Source organism: Nicotiana tabacum, chromosome 10, assembly GCF_000715075.1.
Source record: "Nicotiana tabacum cultivar K326 chromosome 10, ASM71507v2, whole genome shotgun sequence".
Taxonomy (NCBI): domain Eukaryota; kingdom Viridiplantae; phylum Streptophyta; class Magnoliopsida; order Solanales; family Solanaceae; genus Nicotiana; species Nicotiana tabacum.
In genome coordinates, this window is record NC_134089.1 from 28,333,906 (window position 1) to 28,351,567 (window position 17,662).

The following is a 17,662-nucleotide window of genomic DNA, read 5'->3' on the forward strand; positions in this document are numbered from 1 at the left end:
ATAGTAAAATTATTATACAAAAAAGTAGGGTAAACGATAAAATATAATTATTCAATAATAATGAAAGGCAAGATGAGAAAAAAGAAGAAGCAAGGTAACGACGCCACCACATCGAATCCGTCGTTCCATAAAATAACACTTTTCGCCGTTACATAATAATGAGTTTAACAATACGATATAATAAAATATAAGTAATAATTAAATTAATATTATATTTAAAGTGATAATACAATATAATAGTACAAACGAAATAACCATCCAAACAAGGTGTAAGTTATTATAGATGAAAAATAGAGATAAAACCCAAAAAAAGAGCATCCCCACCGTTGCCTTGTCTATAGAGAAGCCTTCGTCACCAGCCCCGAAGAATAAGGAAATTGAGAAGATACCCAATCCACCTAAAATTATTCAGCTCTCAGCTTACCTTTTTTTTTACCAATGGCGTCCCACCACTCCCTTATTTATACCCCTCACCCCTACCGTCTACCCCCCGACCCCTCTCTCTCACTACTACCCTCTTCCACTGCCGCCTCTTTCTATCGGCAAAACCTCAATTTTCACTACAAAAAGGTACTTTAATTAACCCCACTTAACAATCCCTTGTACCCCTTTTATATATTTTATTTTTATGGAGATATTCACCATATTACGTGATTTTGTTTACGGGTATATACCCTTTCGCGAGTTTTTTGCCCGGTCATTGTAAAGATTTTTGTATATTATCAGTGCATTTTAACATGTGATTATTAATTAAAGGACGACTAGATTATGATATAAGAAGATTCATGTAATCTTGGGATAGTAATCTATGAAATAAATTTTATGCTTTTGTTATTTTGAGCTCAGATTTCAAATTCTATTCAACGAAGGGGAATTGTGGTGTGTTCAATGGCGGCGGAGAACAAAGTGATGAGTGGTAATAGAATGCTGGTAAGTAAAGTTCACTCATCTAACGCTTTGTTTGGTTGTTCAGAATATTGTGTTTTGATAAATAATGTCGTGGAATCTTAGTTTTTGGATTTTCTTTTAACTTTTTCTGATGATGGGACAAAATGTTTCTTTTAGTAAATAAATACAGAAGCAAGTTTAATTTAATTGGTGATGTTAGTTTAATTGATTGATTTTTTTTAGGTGTTTGTTCCACCACATCCTCTGATAAAGCACTGGGTTTCAGTTCTTCGAAATGAGCAGACGCCTAGCCCCATTTTCAGTATGTGAAGTTTTTCTAATTTATTTTAGCTTCTTTTTTTTCATTCAAAAGATTTTAATGCTGAAATTAAATCTTGCTAAAAATCATGCTGAACTGGATATGAAGAAAGATAATCTATGAGGGGTGAAGTTTGAGTCTGTTACTGAATTTTGCATCAGCACCCTTTATTATGTGCTGAAAAAAAAGTAGTTGCTTTGTTTGAAATTTATTCCAAATGTGAAATATAGTGTCTCTTTTAATGGATAAATGTAAAAGGAACTGACTTTTAAATGTTAATGTTTTTATATCTTTTAATAATATATCAATGTAATTGTTGTTTGTGATTAAGGTGTAGTTGCCAGTATCTATATAACTGTCAAAAACTATTTTTATTTGAATATTCAACTTATTGGTTTTAAATTTGAGTGTATAGTTTATCTAAGAGTGATTTTAGGCTTACCATGTTGCATTTTGGCACTTTCAATTGTCATAATTATTTAACTTAAAAATAGTTTTTACGGTCAAAGCAATTAATTTAATGTTTTGGGGCACTAACAACTGATTTAACGCACTTTTTCAAATAGAAATAATATAAAAAGGAATAACAATTGAACAAAAAAATTGATAGATAAAAGGAAAGAGAAATTTTATTAATATTAGCAACATTTTTTCCGTGTAAGCTAAATATAAAATTGTTAGAAATAGAACAATGAGAATCAACAATGTGTTTGAGAGAATAATTGAGTAATTTTCAGACGGGGGTACAACGTAAAGAATACGAGTTTAAATAGCATTTCTAACCGTAAGATTGCCTTGTCAGCCTCCTGCTTGTTACTGTCATTTATTGCTTTATTATACGTTACATAACCGATGCGTAATCGATAGCATAATAATGGTGAATCCCATGTAATCTGGTATTAAATGATTCTATCCTTATTTGTAATTATGAATGATCTTTCGTACAAGCTCGGATCTTTTCCTTCATAATCAGTTTCGGAACTAATAGTAACGGTACTAATATTAGCTCCGAATGTATTTTACACATTATTCTTCAATAACTTTGGTGACACGTGTTTTAATCTATTGAGATTTGTAGCGGTTTTCTATGCAATAATGGCTCTGTAACTTTGAAGTGACAGTCCCATAAGGATGGTTTGTGATGACGTAATCTTTCCTATAAATACGAAACCATAAACTCTCAAAACCTTCTTCTACCTTCTTTCGCCTTTGCTTTATTCTTAGAAATTCTCTATGCTTTTTCGTACTTTGGTTTCAACTACCTTCTTCTCTTTTTATATTTTCGTTCTTTGGTCTCATCCTCTTTCATCTCTCTAATGGCTTCCAAACCTTCAACTTCTTCCAACCCTGCTACTTCTCCTCATTGTGATGTCATAGTGGATGAACTTCCTAACTTAGTAGCTCCAGTTAGGTCTAGGAGAAGAGGAAGAAGACTCCGTAGCCTTGGCTCCATGGTGAGTAGAGGCGGCACTACTTCCAATAAGGGAAGTTCTACCTCCAAAACGTTTTCTATCTCCAAAACTTTTTCTACCTCCAAAACTTCTTTTAAAAGCAAAAGCAAACTGAAAGATACCACAAGATTTTTTTTTTGTAGCTGATTGTGCTGAGTGGAATAAGAAGATAAGTCAAAAGAACACCCTTCTCTTATCAAGTCATGCCATCTCCCACTTGTTCACAAGGAGTGCCGTTCGAGATCCAATTTTCCGGTCAAAGCTCCTCGTGAAGACGAACGAATAACTAACTACCGCGAAGGTTATCGAGGGAGAACGAATAAGTATACACGAATGAATAACCTTTGAGGTAGCTAGTTATTTGTTCATCTTCACGAGGAGCTTCGACCGGAAAATTTGATATGCAACGACACTCTTTGAGAACAAGTGGGAGATGGCATGGCTTGATAAGAAAATGGAGATGGTCAGTTGGATCGTTACGGCCATCCTTTTGACTAATCTTCTTATTCTACTCAACGCAGTTGGTTGCACAAAAAAATGCTTGTGGTATAATTTCAAAGACTAAAGGCTCAGCCAAAATTTCCGTGATATCTTCGCGTTGGTTTTGCCCTTAAAATAAGTTTTGGACGTAGAATAAGTTTTGGTAGAACTTCCCTTAGTGGAAGTAGTGCTGCCTCTACTTAGCATGGAGCCAAGGCGACGAAATCTTCTTCCTTTTCTCCTAGAGCTAGTACGTTAGGAAGTTCATCCGCTGTGATAGCACGATAAGTAGAAGTTTGGAAGCGAGGGATGAAGAAAGAGGATGAAAGCAAAAAACAAAAAAGCGGAAAGAGAAGAAGAGGTGGTTGAAAGCAAAGAACGAAAAAGCAGAGAGAATTTCTAAGAATAAGGAAATGGTAGAATAAGGTTTTGAGGGTTTTGGTTTCGTATTTATAGGAAAGAGTTACGTCATCATGGAACTGTCACAGAATCTAGAAAATTGCTACAAATCTAAGAGCCAATCATATTGAGCCACGTGTCCCTAGCATTAAATGAAAGAGGCACATGTCTTTTCACTTCTGCAGCATGCATTATAATCTCGGGAAGAGGCAGCAAACTTTCCTGGCATAAATAACTTACCACTTTCCGAGTATTCATTTGAGATTATTCGGAGATTGAGGGAGTATCTGTATTAGTGGAAAATAACCTTGCCACATGAATCAATTAGATTACAACACATGTCGGCAAAGTTATTGAGAATGATGTTTAAAATACATTAGGAGCTAATATTAGTACCATAACTATTAGTCACGGGAAGTGATTATGAAGAAAAAGGCTCGGCCTGTTACGAAAGATCGTTCATAATCACGAACAAGGAAAGAATCATTTAACACGAGATTTGCCATTATTACGCATCAGTATGTAGCGTATAATAAATGATAGTAATGGACAGGAGCTGGACAAGGCAATCAATTACGGATACAACAACAACAACATACCCAGTAAAATCCCACTAGTGGGGTCTGGGGAGAGTAGAGTGTACGCAGACCTTACCCCTACCCCGAAAAGGGTAGAGAGGCTGTTTCCGGGATAGAAATACTGTTTAGTCCCCTATTCCTTACATTGTATCCCCATCTGAAAATTACTCAATTATTCTCTCAATTGCGTTGTTGAATTTCATTGTTCTATTTCTGGCAATTAAATATGTAGCGTATGCGGAATAAATGCTACTAACATCAATAAAAATTTTCTTTCCTTTCTCAATTATTATTCCTTTTTATATTGTTTATATTTGGAAAAGTGTGTTAAATCGGTTTGTACTCTAAAACATAAAATTAATTGTTTTGACCGTAAAAACTATTTTTTGGGTTAAACAATAATGTCGCACACCTACCAATTACTCTATATTTGAAGTTTATGTAGGACGTGGCCAAACTATCTCATGCATGTATTCTATGTGTGGTACTTGCAGCTTTTGTCCGATGCAACATTTTCTAATATTGTGTGAACGCACATCCCTCTTAATTGCTGCATTTATATTTCATTTGGCTGTCCTTTTGATCAAAGATATGTCAATTTTATACTTTTCTTGTAGAGAATGCCATGTCTGAACTTGGTAGATTGCTTATGTATGAAGCTTCAAGAGATTGGTTGGTGAGTTATGATAATATCTGTTTTTCGTTATTATGCATGGAACTCTAATACAATTCGAGAAAACAGCAGAATATGAAAATAACAATAATTAAAGCAAAACTAATGATAAATTTGATTAAGATAATCAAAAGTAGTCTGATTAATGAAATATAGAAGAAAATCTAGAACCCTAAGTGAACGTCTCAAGAAACAATTGAAAAACTATTCGATTGCCTCCCAAAAATGGCAAATTAGAATCCTAGATATAAAGAAAGGAGAAGAAGATTACCCTCAAGAACCCAAGTCTTGAAAACAGGTAATCCAAAGTCGAACTCGAACCAAGAGGTTCCAAATCTCTCTCTCAACAGTTTTCTTATGTCAAAATATGCTAAGTTCCTAATGAAATACCCCTAGGCTATCATAAATACCTAATGGGTAATATAGGAAAAGTTTCAAAGTTATTATTGCACTCCCTTTCACTTATTTGGTGTATTTTAAGATATTATTATTACTTCTCTTACTTCTTTTGTTGTTACAGATCTCTTCTTTCGTTCTTTTCTGAAATTATTATCTCTTCTGTTGAGTCGAGGGTCTCCCGGAAATAGCCTCTCTACCCTTCCGGGGTAGGGTAAGGTCTGCGTACATCCTACCCTCCCCAGACCCCACTAGTGGGGATTTTACTGGGTATGTTGTTGTTGTTGTAGGAAAAGTTTCAAAGTTAATTTCTCAAAAAAACTCACCTAGCCAAACCGTAGCCCCAACCGTAACGCACATCTAAACCATGACGAATTCCAGAAGCTTATTTTCTTTAGCTCTTCAGGTCCTTCTTGAACCGTAGCCAACAGTACGATTTGACTTGTAGTCTTGATTCTTCAATTCTCAGGACTCCAAGCATAGTATCCTTTGCATGAATCCTCCGAGTGACTCTCCAAACATCTTCTACTCAATTGTTGAAGATCATGCAGCTCTTCAGCGTGCATCCCTCGGGCGTTCTTGGACTTGGAGCGAGTCAACGGTCCACTAGATAATTCGGGGTCATTTTCAATATTCTTCGCTTTGCCCGGGCTATCTAGGATCGTATCAATCCCTCCTTCTTGAAAAGGATTCGTCCACGAATCCAACATACCTGCACCAAAAGGAAATAAGTCAGAAACATTAAATGTCACACTCACCTTAAGCTCACCTGGGAGATCCAACTTGTACACATTGTCGCCAATCTTCTCAAGAATTTGGAATGGTCCATCTTCACGAGGATGCAACTTGGACTTGCATTTATCAGGAAACCGTTCCTTCCTCAAGTGAACCCAAACCCACCCACCAGGTTTGAAAATAACCTGTTTTCTTCCTTTGTTAGGTCTATTGGCAACCTTGTCATATGTCTTCTCCAATTGCAACCACACTTGCTCATGAACCCTCTTTAATGCTTCAGCCCTGTTCTTACCATCTACATTCACAACATCACTCATAGGCAAAGGAATCAAATATAAAGGTGTTAGCGGATTAAAGCCATATACAACCTCAAAAGGAGACTTACACATGAAAGAGTGAACAGAGCTATTATAAGCAAACTCAATAAACGGTATACGGTCCTCCCAAGAAGTGTACTTACCCCTAAGTGCAGCTCGCAACATATTACCCAATGTCTTATTGACTATCTCAACCTGACCATTTGTTTGGGGATGACAAGTGGTAGAATACAATAGTTCAGTTCCCAACTTAGACCACAAAGTTCTCCAAAATTGGCTAACAAATTTAGTATCCCTATCACTAATAATGGACCTAGGCATCCAAAGTAACCTCAAAACCTCTCTCTCAAATAATGTAGCTATGTAAGACACATCATCTTTCTTGTGACAAGGAATAGAATGTGCCATCTTAGAAAAATGGTCAACCACAACAAATATGCAATCATGTCCCTTCCTAGTCTTTGGTAAGCCCAAAACAAAATCCATATAAATATCTAACCAAGGACCCTCGGGAACAGGCAATGGAGTATATAACCCATGTGGCTTAACCTTAGACTTAGCCTGAAGACACTCGATACATCTACCGCAAACTTTACCTACATCTCTCCTCATGTGGGGCCAATAAATTCTTTCTTTTAGGCGCTCAAGTGTTTTAGAAACTCCAAAATGCCGCATCAATCCACCACTAGGTGCCTCTCTAACAAACAATTCCCTCAAAGAACATCTAGGAACACACAATATTCCATTCCCAAACAAATAACCATCATCTACAAGGAATCCCTCAAACATACCCAACTTACACTCCTTGTACGTACTACTAAAATCTTGGTCACTATCATATAAATCTTTAATATGCTCGAACCCCATCAAATTAGCAGTTAACACATTAATCAGAACATATCGTCTAGAAAGTGCATTAGCCACAACATTATCCTTGCCTTGCTTATAGTGGATAACATATGGAAAGGTCTCTATAAACTCTACCCACTTATTGCTCCCTTCAAGTCTTCCCAAATTTCAATTGGTCTGTCACCAAGCCTTCTACGAGCAAGCTCAGTTCTTTCAAGCCAAGCAGAGGCATATCCCTTTAATTCAGTCACCGCCATTTGAACTTTCTTCTCCTCAGAGTAGTTATGAACCCTGTAAATCTTTTCCACCTTTGCTTCCACAATCCAAGTATGCATCCGCATCTGTTGTTCCCTTAAAGGAAGGAATTTTCATCTTAATGCTATCCAAGTTTCTATCAACTCCTTCATCTTGGTTGTATTGATTCCATTGTCGCATCCCAAATCCTCTCCCATGCCTAGCTCCTCCCCTACCCGCTCTCAAGCCTTGATGACCATAATCAATATAGTCATCAAAATCTTCATCTTCAGATTCTTCATATGGGCCATATTGTGGAGGTACCCTAACTTGTGGTGGATCTCTCCTCACATTTGAGGTGGACCTTGATATACTGCGGGTGTCGGAGCTACTGGTAGTGTCTGATTAGCCCTCTGCAAGTTTTTTACCTGCAAAGTCAAATGTTGTATCTGTTGCATCATAATTTGCGACATCTCATTAGTTCTTTCAGTCCGAGCTAGTGCGTTAGTGCCACTGGTACCATCCTCAACGCCAGACATTCTCTCAAGATTATGAATTCTCATGTTTCACTCGTATATATTCTCTGCCTCACTCCTTGGAAATCCTCAAAGTTCAAGCTCAACTCACAAATCACCTATCCAAGAATTAGTTTTCTTGAAAGTAATTTAAGAGTGGAGTTTATGTAATCAGGAACGGACTTTTAAAAACTAAGAACGGGAGCCAAGAAATTCTGTGAAAATAACGAGAAAAGCACGAATGAATTGGCATTAAAGAAATAGTCAGTTTCAAATATTAAAAATGATTTAATGCGAACTAGCACTAGCTCGTTCTTAACAAGTATCTCCCATGAATCTTTCTTACCCAAAAGTAGTCTTTCCCTAACAATCAACAAGAACACTTCAATAGCTTCCTTTCTAATATATATATATTTTTTTTGAAACTCAAGAACAATTTTTTTTTTTGTAATCAACTCTAAGGTTTAGTTGCAAACAAGAACTATACCTTTTTTTGGCCCTTTTTTTAACTTATTCGGATCTTGATTTCAAAACTGGGGAACGTGGGTTTGCTAGAACAATACTCGTTCCTTCGCTCTGGTACCAACTGATACGCTCCGAGATAAACAAAACAGTGAAATATGAAAATAACAATAAGTAAAGCAAAACTAATAATAGGTTTGATTAAGATAATCAAAAGTAGTCTGAATGATGGAATATAGAAGAAAATTTAGAACCCTACGTGAACGTCTCAAGCAACAATTACCTTAGATATAAAGAAAGGAGAAAAAAATTACCCTCAAGAACCCAAGTCTTGAAAATAGGTAATCCAAAGTTGAACTCGAACCAAGAGGTTCCAAATCTCTCCCAAGAGTTTTCTTATGTCAAAATATGCTAAGTGACTAATGAAATAACCCTAGACTGTTATAAATACCCTAGGCTAAGTTCCTAATGAAATAACCCTATTTTACCCAATGGGTAAAATAAGAAAAGTTTCAAAGTTAATTTCCCAAAAAAACTCGCCTGGCCAAACGCTAGCCTCAACTATAACACACAGTTGAACCGTGACGAATTCCGGAAGCTTATTTTTTCCGCCCTTCAGGTCCCTCTTGCCCCGTAACCAACGGTTGGTGAAGCCATGTTACACGGTTTGACTTGGGGCCTTGATTCTTCAATTCTCAAGACTCCAAACATAGTATCCTTTGCATGAATCCTCCAAGTGCCTCTCCAAACATCTTCTAGTCAATTGTTGAAGATCATGCAGCTACTCAGCATGCATCCCTCGGGCGTTCTTGGACTTGGAGCGAGTCAACGGTCCACTAGATAATTCGGGGTCATCTTCAATATTCTCCGCTTTGAACGGGCTATCTAGGATATGCATGAAACTCTATTAATGTAGAAGTCTAAATTCATTAAATATAGCAAATTTGGATGTTCAAATTGAACATGACTTATTCTGTTCTGATGTTCTTGCAATTGAAGTAAAACAAAACCACCCTAATCTACAACTAAGCTATAGTGATGCCGATGGTTTTAATGAATAATCTTCCTTTGCCAAATACAACAACAACGACCCAGTGTATTTCCACTTTCTTCCTCTGCCAAATGTTGACTTAAAATAATTATCATTATCATTGCAGCCTACCATAACAGGAGAGATCCAGTCACCAATGGGTGTTGCATCTGTGGAGTTCGTTGATCCAAGGGAACCTGTTGCAGTAAGTTTTAAATTTTCTGCATCTTTGTAGTCCAAATATTTGGGTATTCCTTTCAAATTGCCTCCTTCTTCTCCGGCCTCTCAATTGGTTCATGACATGGTTACCAAATTTGGTTTTTAGCGAAACCTAATAACTAGACAACTCTGATGGTTGTGGTTTTTATCATATATATTTGTGAGAAGCAATCTTTCATAAAAGATAAATTTGAAGACACGCCATGGTCATTCATGCACCTACTACCTTGGTTTACAGATTGTTCCCATCTTGAGAGCTGGTCTGGCTCTTGCCGAGCATGCATCATCAATTCTTCCTGCAACAAAAACTTATCATCTGGGTAAAGACAAGTTTATCATCATCTTTTAGCATTGGAAACTATAATCTCTCATCTTCCTTACCTGTATGTGTGAATATTCATTGGAGTATCAATTATAGATAAAATTTGGTGATTGAATCTTAAGGTGACTGCACTTATAATGGCATGATAGCCTACTGCTTCATACGAGTTTCATGTACATGATAATGCTCACTTATTTGCACAGGATCCTCCCGCCTTTTGAAACAAAGTTTCATTTTCAACTAAGCTTAAAACTATGTCAATCTAAGCTCCAAATATTGTCCTGTACTTTGTTCTTTTTGTGTTTTTTCCATTTGTTTACTGTCACGATGCTAATTTTTCTGTTCATTTTCAAATTAAGGAATAAGCAGAAACGAAGAAACACTTCAGCCCTCTGTATACTTGAACAAGTAAGTATTTTTGTTGAAGCTGGACTATTGCTTACTATTGTATAATGTGGCATTAGGTTCCTGTATGAAGTATTTCTTGCCTTCGCACTATAAGTACAAATTGTTGCGCGATTTCCTATTTTATTTGAGCTTGGAGTTTTCTTGTTCTTTTGGCCAACGAACTATGAGGTAAATTTTTTCTAACCCTTTTCGTCCATTCTGTAGGTTGCCCGATAAATTTCCTGAAGGTTCTCGTGTGATTGTTGTAGATCCAATGCTGGCAACTGGTACAAACATCTTTTTCCCCTTTAATTCTGTAATTTTCATATTTAAGTAACTCGTGAATTTCCGTGAATACATTTTGCCACATATCCAACAATAACAACATACTCAGTATATTTTCATAAGTGGAGTCTGGGAAGAGTAGTATGTACACAGTCCTTACCCCTACCTTATGAAGGTAGAGAGGTTGTTTTCGGAAGACCCTCAGCTCAATAAAGCAAAATCACAACAGTTATTGCAAAGAACTACGGAAAACGAAATAGTAATAAACAAAAAAAAAACGAAGCAAAAAAAAAAACATCAGGTAATAATATTAATCTAAAATAGGGAATATGAGGATAACCCTAGTACTATAGCTAGGGAAGGAAGTACAGGTTTGGAAGGGTCGAAAAGAAATACGCTCGACTACCTGGGAACCTACAACCCTAATCTTCGACCTTCACATCCTTCTATTAAGGGTCATGTCCTCGATAAGCTTAAGATGTGCCATGTCCTGTTTGATCACCTCTCCCCAACATTTCTTCGGCCTACCACGCCCTTTCCTTGAACCCGCCATAGCCAACCTCTCACACCTCCTCACAGGGGCATTTGTGCTTTTCCTCTTCACGTGCCCGAACCATCTTCAACCTAGCTTCCCGCATCTTGTCCAACACACAGGCTACTCTCACCTTATCTCGAATATCTTCATTCCTAATTCTATCCCTCCTAGTATGACCACAAATCCATCCCAGCATCCTCATCTCCGCAACTTTTAACTTCTGAACATGCGAGGTCTTGACTGACCAACACTCCGCTCCATACAACATGGTCGGTCTAACCACTACTCTGTAAAACTTACTTTTAAGTCTTGACGGCACATTCTTGTTGCACAAGATGCCAGATGTGAGTCTTCTCTTCATCAACCCCGCTCCAATACGATGTGTGACATCGTCGTCAATCTCCCAATTTCCTTGGATTATAGACCCAAGATATTTAAAACTTTCTCTCTTGGGTATGACTTGTGTGCCCAGCCTCACTTTAATGTCAGCCTCACAAGTCTCATCACTAAACTTGCACTCCAAGTATTCTGTTTTAGTCCTGCTCAATTTGAAACCTTTAAACTCCGGGGTCTGTTTCGGACCTCCAGCTAAAAAGCTCAGATTCTACCAGCATTTACTTATCCAGAAAAAAAATTATGTTGAGCATTGCAGATGGATTGACCAGTAGAAGATAGATGTTGCCTATTGTCGTACTTCTCTCTATCTTATCAATTTAAATTTGTCCTTTAACTTCCTGTAGGGATGCAAACTCTGAAAACTTCATTCTCGATTTTACGAGAATTTTTATGAAAGCCTTTCATTTGCTTCTCTTCGATGGAAGTTTGTTTTCCCGGAATTAGAGCTGTAATATGGGCCGGGCCGGGGTAGCTCAGTCCAGTCCATGTGGGCTTTAGCAATTGACGGGCTGGGCTACGCTAGCCCACCATTTTGATGGGCCTTATAATGGTCAGTCCACCCAGCCCCATGTGGTTGCGGGCCCCCACAGGCCGGCCCATCATTTTTAAAAATATAATTTTCTATTTTTTCTTTAAGTTCTAACCTAAAAAAGATAATTATTTAAAAGTTAAAAAATATCTTATTGGAAAAAATTCGCAAAACTTGATAACTTTTTATATTGTTCTAATATATCACAATAAACACCAAAAAAAGTAAAAGACAAGATTATATTTCATTCACTAAAAGTCAAAACTCAAACCAAACTATTCAAGAGAATGTTCATGATGCTTATGAGATATCCAACACATCATCTTCATCAAACATATTTGAATCCGCTTGTGACAAGGTTGTCTTAACATCTTCACTTTCATCTACATCTACAATTCATATGCAATATTAATTAGTTAAATATTAAGAATAATTAAATTTTAAAAATTAATAATATTAAATTCACATAAAAAATATTACCGGTTTGAGTTTGGGAAAAGTTGTGCAGCCAATTTCGAGTGGTAACAAGTGTTTGGACATTTTCATAATAAATGCAACTTCTCTACTTTGTAAGAACACGCCACCAATGTTAAATGTTGATTCCGATGCTACAATAGTAATATGAATACTAAGTACATCACGCACTATCATTGAAAGATCGGGATATTTTCTAGAATGGTCCTTCCAATACACGACAACATCCATCTCTTGAAACTTCTCAAGATAAGTTTTGGTTCCTCTTAGTAAAGATCCAATTCTATCGTTCCATCTCTAGAGGCAGTATACTTTTTATTTTTTATATATTTTAAATAAATATTTTATTAGGGCCACGGACTTACTCGGGCCGAGCTTAAAAGCCTCGTTTTTAAACGGGCTCCAAAAATTCTAGCCCAATCCTGCTAAATCATGGGCTGGGTTGGGCTGGCCCAACGTGCCAAACTCATATTGACGGCTCTACCCAAAATATATTCTAATTTTTGGCCTAATTCTTCTTCTGATGATCGATTCAACCTCTGATAAAAAAGATATACCTTGGTTATATTTCATCTCTTCAACAAGTTTAGTAATGAGCATAACGACCCTATCGATGGAGAGAAGAACATATGATTAGCTTTTCGGGAAATTTCCAAATGAACAATTTCAACGAAATCTTTCAATTTCTTATTTTACTATGTTCAACTCTATGTATTTCTCTATCCGTAGAGTACATTGAATGTATAGAAATGGCTATAACAGAGTTTCTCTTATTCGTATTAACAGCTACTCTAGGGGGAATGTTTTCGAATAGATTCTTTTTTTTTGTTTCCAAAGGAATGTTGGTACCGGATTCAAGGGATTAGTGCACCCTTCAAAACAACATAACAACATTCCTTTGGAAAAAAAAAAAGAATCTATTCGAGGGAGAGATGAGAGATATTTTGTTCCACCACTGAAAATTATTTGATTCTCGTCTTTCAAAAAATTTCCACGATATACCCGAACAATCGTTTATAGGATTTAATGATTCCTAACAACGGATTCATCTCTTTCGCTTAGCATTGTGGTTTTCCATCGATTCTTTATCAATAGCCCACCCTTTCTTTGAACATTGTCAATGATCGAACTTAAAGATATGAACTGAGTGCCATTTGATGAGTAACTGAGAACAAAGGAGAGGGATATGGAAAGAATGAAGTAATGAAAGAGGAAGTCACTATGCTAGTAGTAACGACTTGTCACGATCATTGGTTCATATAGAATCCATGTCCTAGAAAACATCCATGTACTTGATAGGAAAACTACCATTTTTTTTTATTCCTCTTCAATGATCTGGTATTTTTGTAAGGAGCTCTATTCGAGAGGATGGCATGAATCATCGAACCTGCACTCAGGAATAGTAATGCTTTGAAAAATGCGTCATTCATTAAGTGAAAGACGCTAATCGAATAGTTAGAGATGCCGCAAGCAAAGATCATATAGCCTAATTGACTGCAAGTTGAATAAGCTATGACCCTCTTTAGATCATTCTGTAATATTCTAGTGGTTCCCACAAGGAATGACGTCATTGAAATAAGTAATAACGAAGGGGACATTTTCAAATTATCTCCTAGCTAGTGGAACAAGAAAGACATTGATGGCTTACTCATGTAAACCAATAAAAAACGAGAAAAGAAATATAAAAAGAAAAAATAGCAATCACTGTTTTTAACCTAACGAATAGTTTTTAGGCTAAGTTGCTCTGACAGTTTTAGGTGCCGCACTCGTGCCGACACGGCACTAGTATGTGTACGGCTATGGGATCCGTACTGGATTTGGTCAAACAATTTTGGGTACTTTGACCACAACGGATGGAAAAATTCGAGATGAGATACAATTTGATTCTTGAATTCAGAACCAAAATCAGGGTAAATTTGAAGAAAATACCACAACTTATCTAGGAAATCAATCCTTTACTTATCTACAACTTGAGAATAAAAAAGAAATCCACAATTTACAAGCTATACATAAGTATTCCACAAAAATTCTCATAATTTAGAGATATTTTTGTACTTTTATTTTTAGCCGGATCCTCGCACCTGTATCCATACTAGGATCCGTATCTCCGAATCTTAGAATTTATGTCTCGAAGGATCTGACCTCTAGATCCGCACTCTTGACGGACACCCGCACCCGTGTCCGAGCAACTTAGCTGTTAGGTAAGACATAAATTTCCACTTCATGCAGAATCATAAGAATTTCGTCAAAACCTTATTCAAAGCTTCTTGTCTTCCAGACTCCAGATATATTGTTATCTCACTCTCTAAATTGTGTTCTGTGTAGCACTGCCAAATTGCTGACGCGCAATTAAGCTTAAATTTATTTCTTATAACAGACAAGCTTAAATAGTTCTGCTGAAGTGATACACCATAACCAAGTTCCCTCTGCTTTTCTAGTTAGGAGTTGGGGTATAGGTTCTCTAATAAGAGCTAGTAACTAAGATCCGTTGGGGTTGTAACAACCTTTATCTTTGCAAGTATTCATGGCTACGTGCCTTCTTTGCGAGTCTTGTGAAGGAACTATTTCCCGGGATATCTTCACCAAGGAGTCCATATAAATTGCTACCAGACAAGTCGGTCTACCTTTTAGTGGCAAACAGTTGTCTTTTCCTTTAAATCAGTTTTTGTAGTTGGATGTGTCTCTCATAGTATGTACTGACGAACACACGTATTCTTGTGGTAGCATCTATAAATCCTTAAGTTTTTATGCTTTTAAAGGATATTGTCGCTTGATTTGTTTTCTCGTCTGACTGGATTTTCTTTGTATTTCTAGGTGGTACAATAGTTGCAGCCATTGACCTTATAAAGGAACGTGGGGTTGACAATAGTCAGATTAAAGTTGTAAGTTCCCAACTTATATTTATATTTATTTGCTAAAATGTTTGTTTGCTATTGTTGACACTGTGAAGGGTGCTAATTTTTCCTGTTTTCCTGTGTGATATCGACATGATATGTGAAGAATGTTCTGTTGGATGTTAAGGATCTTAAGAAACACATGCATGCTGGCATAAATATATATTGGTATTCGAAACTTCCATTCAACTTTCTTTATAATGGGAAGAGAAACAAAGAAAATTACGGGTACAAGGGAGAGAGGCTTGTCAATGCTCCAGAAATAGAGATTGATATTTTTTGCAGCAAACCTTGCATGTTTAAATATTCAGTTGTGACTACCTTTCTCTTTGGTCTGTGAAGCAGTTCTAGATTTTGCTATGCATTTCCAGAAAACCTCAACTTGTAACGTGTAAAAATGGGGGTTCTATATGGAGTTTAGGTCGGCTCAATAGTCAATGCTTACCAGAACTGGAAATACCCTGAATGAACATTTCTCGAATGAGTATTAGGTTTGATCTCTCAATTATATTTGTCTCGTCAACTTGCTGATTACTCGAATTGCATCATTCAGATATGTGCAGTTGGTGCTCCGCCTGCTCTCCAAAAGCTCAGTGAGAAATTTCCAGGGTAACAAGTTTAATAACTCAAAAGTTTTTACGTATTTGATGTGTTTCAGTAGATATCCTGATTTCTTGTTTCTTTATTTTTCAGATTACACGTATATGCTGGAATACTTGATCCAACTGTTAATGACAAAGGGTAACCAATCTTCAAACAACCTTTTACCTTAATCACTTCTCTAAATAGCAGAATTCATCAGGTCATTACAGTTTTCTGATTGATAAATTTTCAGGTTTATTATCCCCGGTTTAGGAGATGCTGGAGACCGTAGCTTTGGCACATAAAGTAATGTGCCGTATCATTTTTTTAGAAGTGAAATACGCGTTGTGATTTCGGGAGTTAGGCTTTGACCCCTATCTTGTTTATCATTGTTTCCCAGTTTTGGAACCTTGAGGTACCAAATACTTATATGGAAAACACCTGCCAAAGTTATTTTGCCGTGTCTTTCAATTTTTTGGCAGTACGACGGGTTGAAGAATATGTGAAGTAGAGTTCAGAAATATAGGATGCCAGGTTTCTGAGCCAAGGTTCTCATCATCTTTCTGCAGGAGTTTTGTGTCTGTATTTTACGAACAATTAATCGATCAAATTAATCTCAGAGATGCTTTGGAACGTGGTTATTCAATGGATAATTTGCTAATTCTCAGGGAGTATTGAGTTTTCAGGAAATGTAACCTTATTTGATTTTATCATAGAGTAGATGTGCTCTTATGTTTTTCTATTGTGTGCTATTGTATGCAAATCTTAAAGGGAATCTGTTATTTCAACAATAGCGTATAATTTTGACAGACAATAAAACTAAACTCTTGCGTATACACAATTAAGTGATTGCTGCCTTAGTCTTGACACTACTATAAAACTTATAATTGTTTGTGCAGTTTAATCTGTAACGTTACGTTTAGTTCCAAGAAAGACAGAGAATGAATTATTCTACTCAAGTTCATTCTGTCCTGTCGTTTGATGCTGCTAGAAGAAAAGTTTTATTAATTAAAAAGGGCAAAGATTATTTTTAGCTAGGGAAGTATATAAATTTGCATTTTTTTGGTATATAACGTGTATGTATATATATATATACTACATTTTTTTACTATTATTTTGAGAGCCGCTATATACTTCATTTCCCAATAAAAATGTCTTCCGTTGAAGTGCTTTCTCATTTAATTTCAACGTGACATATCAGTTTGAATTGCTGGAGGTAATTTATTAGGGGCATTTGTATCTATATCCGCTTTTTGTGTCACGTTTTAACTTGTGTTCGCTTTGCAAAAAAAAATTGCAAACGTACCCGCTTTTTCGCATAACTTCAGCATACGGGGCTGAAGTAGCAAAGACAATCACGCAAAACTTCAGCATTCTAGTAGCCAAGTCTGAAGTTCAGCTCTAGAGATGAAGTTTTTGTTTTGTAACTGTCGAAGTTTTTGTTTGTAAGAGCTGGAGTTTTTGTTTGTAAGCTTCAGCTCTAGAGCTGAAGATTTTGTTTTGTAACTGTTAAACTTCAGCTCTAGAGCTGAAGTTTTTGTTTGTAATTGGCTTTTTGTTTGTAAGCTTCAACTCTAGAGCTGAAGTTTTTGTTTTGTAACTGTCAAACTTCAGCTCTAGAGCTGAAGTTTTTGTTTGTAACTGGCTTTTTGTTTGTAAGCTTCAGCTCTAGAGCTGAAGTTTTTGTTTGTACTAATATTTTACTTAGGCTCT

At 36.5% G+C, this 17,662-nt stretch overlaps 1 protein-coding gene across 2 annotated transcripts; it reads left to right on the top strand.

Moving 5' to 3' along the window:
• Positions 1-254: 254 nt before the first annotated feature.
• Positions 255-16,781, top strand: LOC107827713 (uracil phosphoribosyltransferase-like). Of its 2 annotated transcripts, XM_075222752.1 has the most exons (13): positions 265-570; positions 847-930; positions 1,132-1,210; positions 4,733-4,791; positions 9,454-9,531; positions 9,784-9,865; positions 10,227-10,275; positions 10,480-10,541; positions 15,288-15,355; positions 15,921-15,976; positions 16,061-16,108; positions 16,203-16,255; positions 16,350-16,781. In XM_075222752.1, exons 1-12 carry the CDS (start codon positions 439-441, stop codon positions 16,252-16,254), a joined length of 849 nt encoding a protein of 282 aa, XP_075078853.1. In that variant the 5' UTR covers positions 265-438; the 3' UTR covers position 16,255; positions 16,350-16,781. The 2 variants fall into 2 exon arrangements, with proteins under 2 accessions (XP_016510382.1, XP_075078853.1); XM_016654896.2 differs by having other exon boundaries at positions 255-570; positions 16,203-16,781.
• The last annotated feature ends 881 nt before the right edge of the window (positions 16,782-17,662 follow it).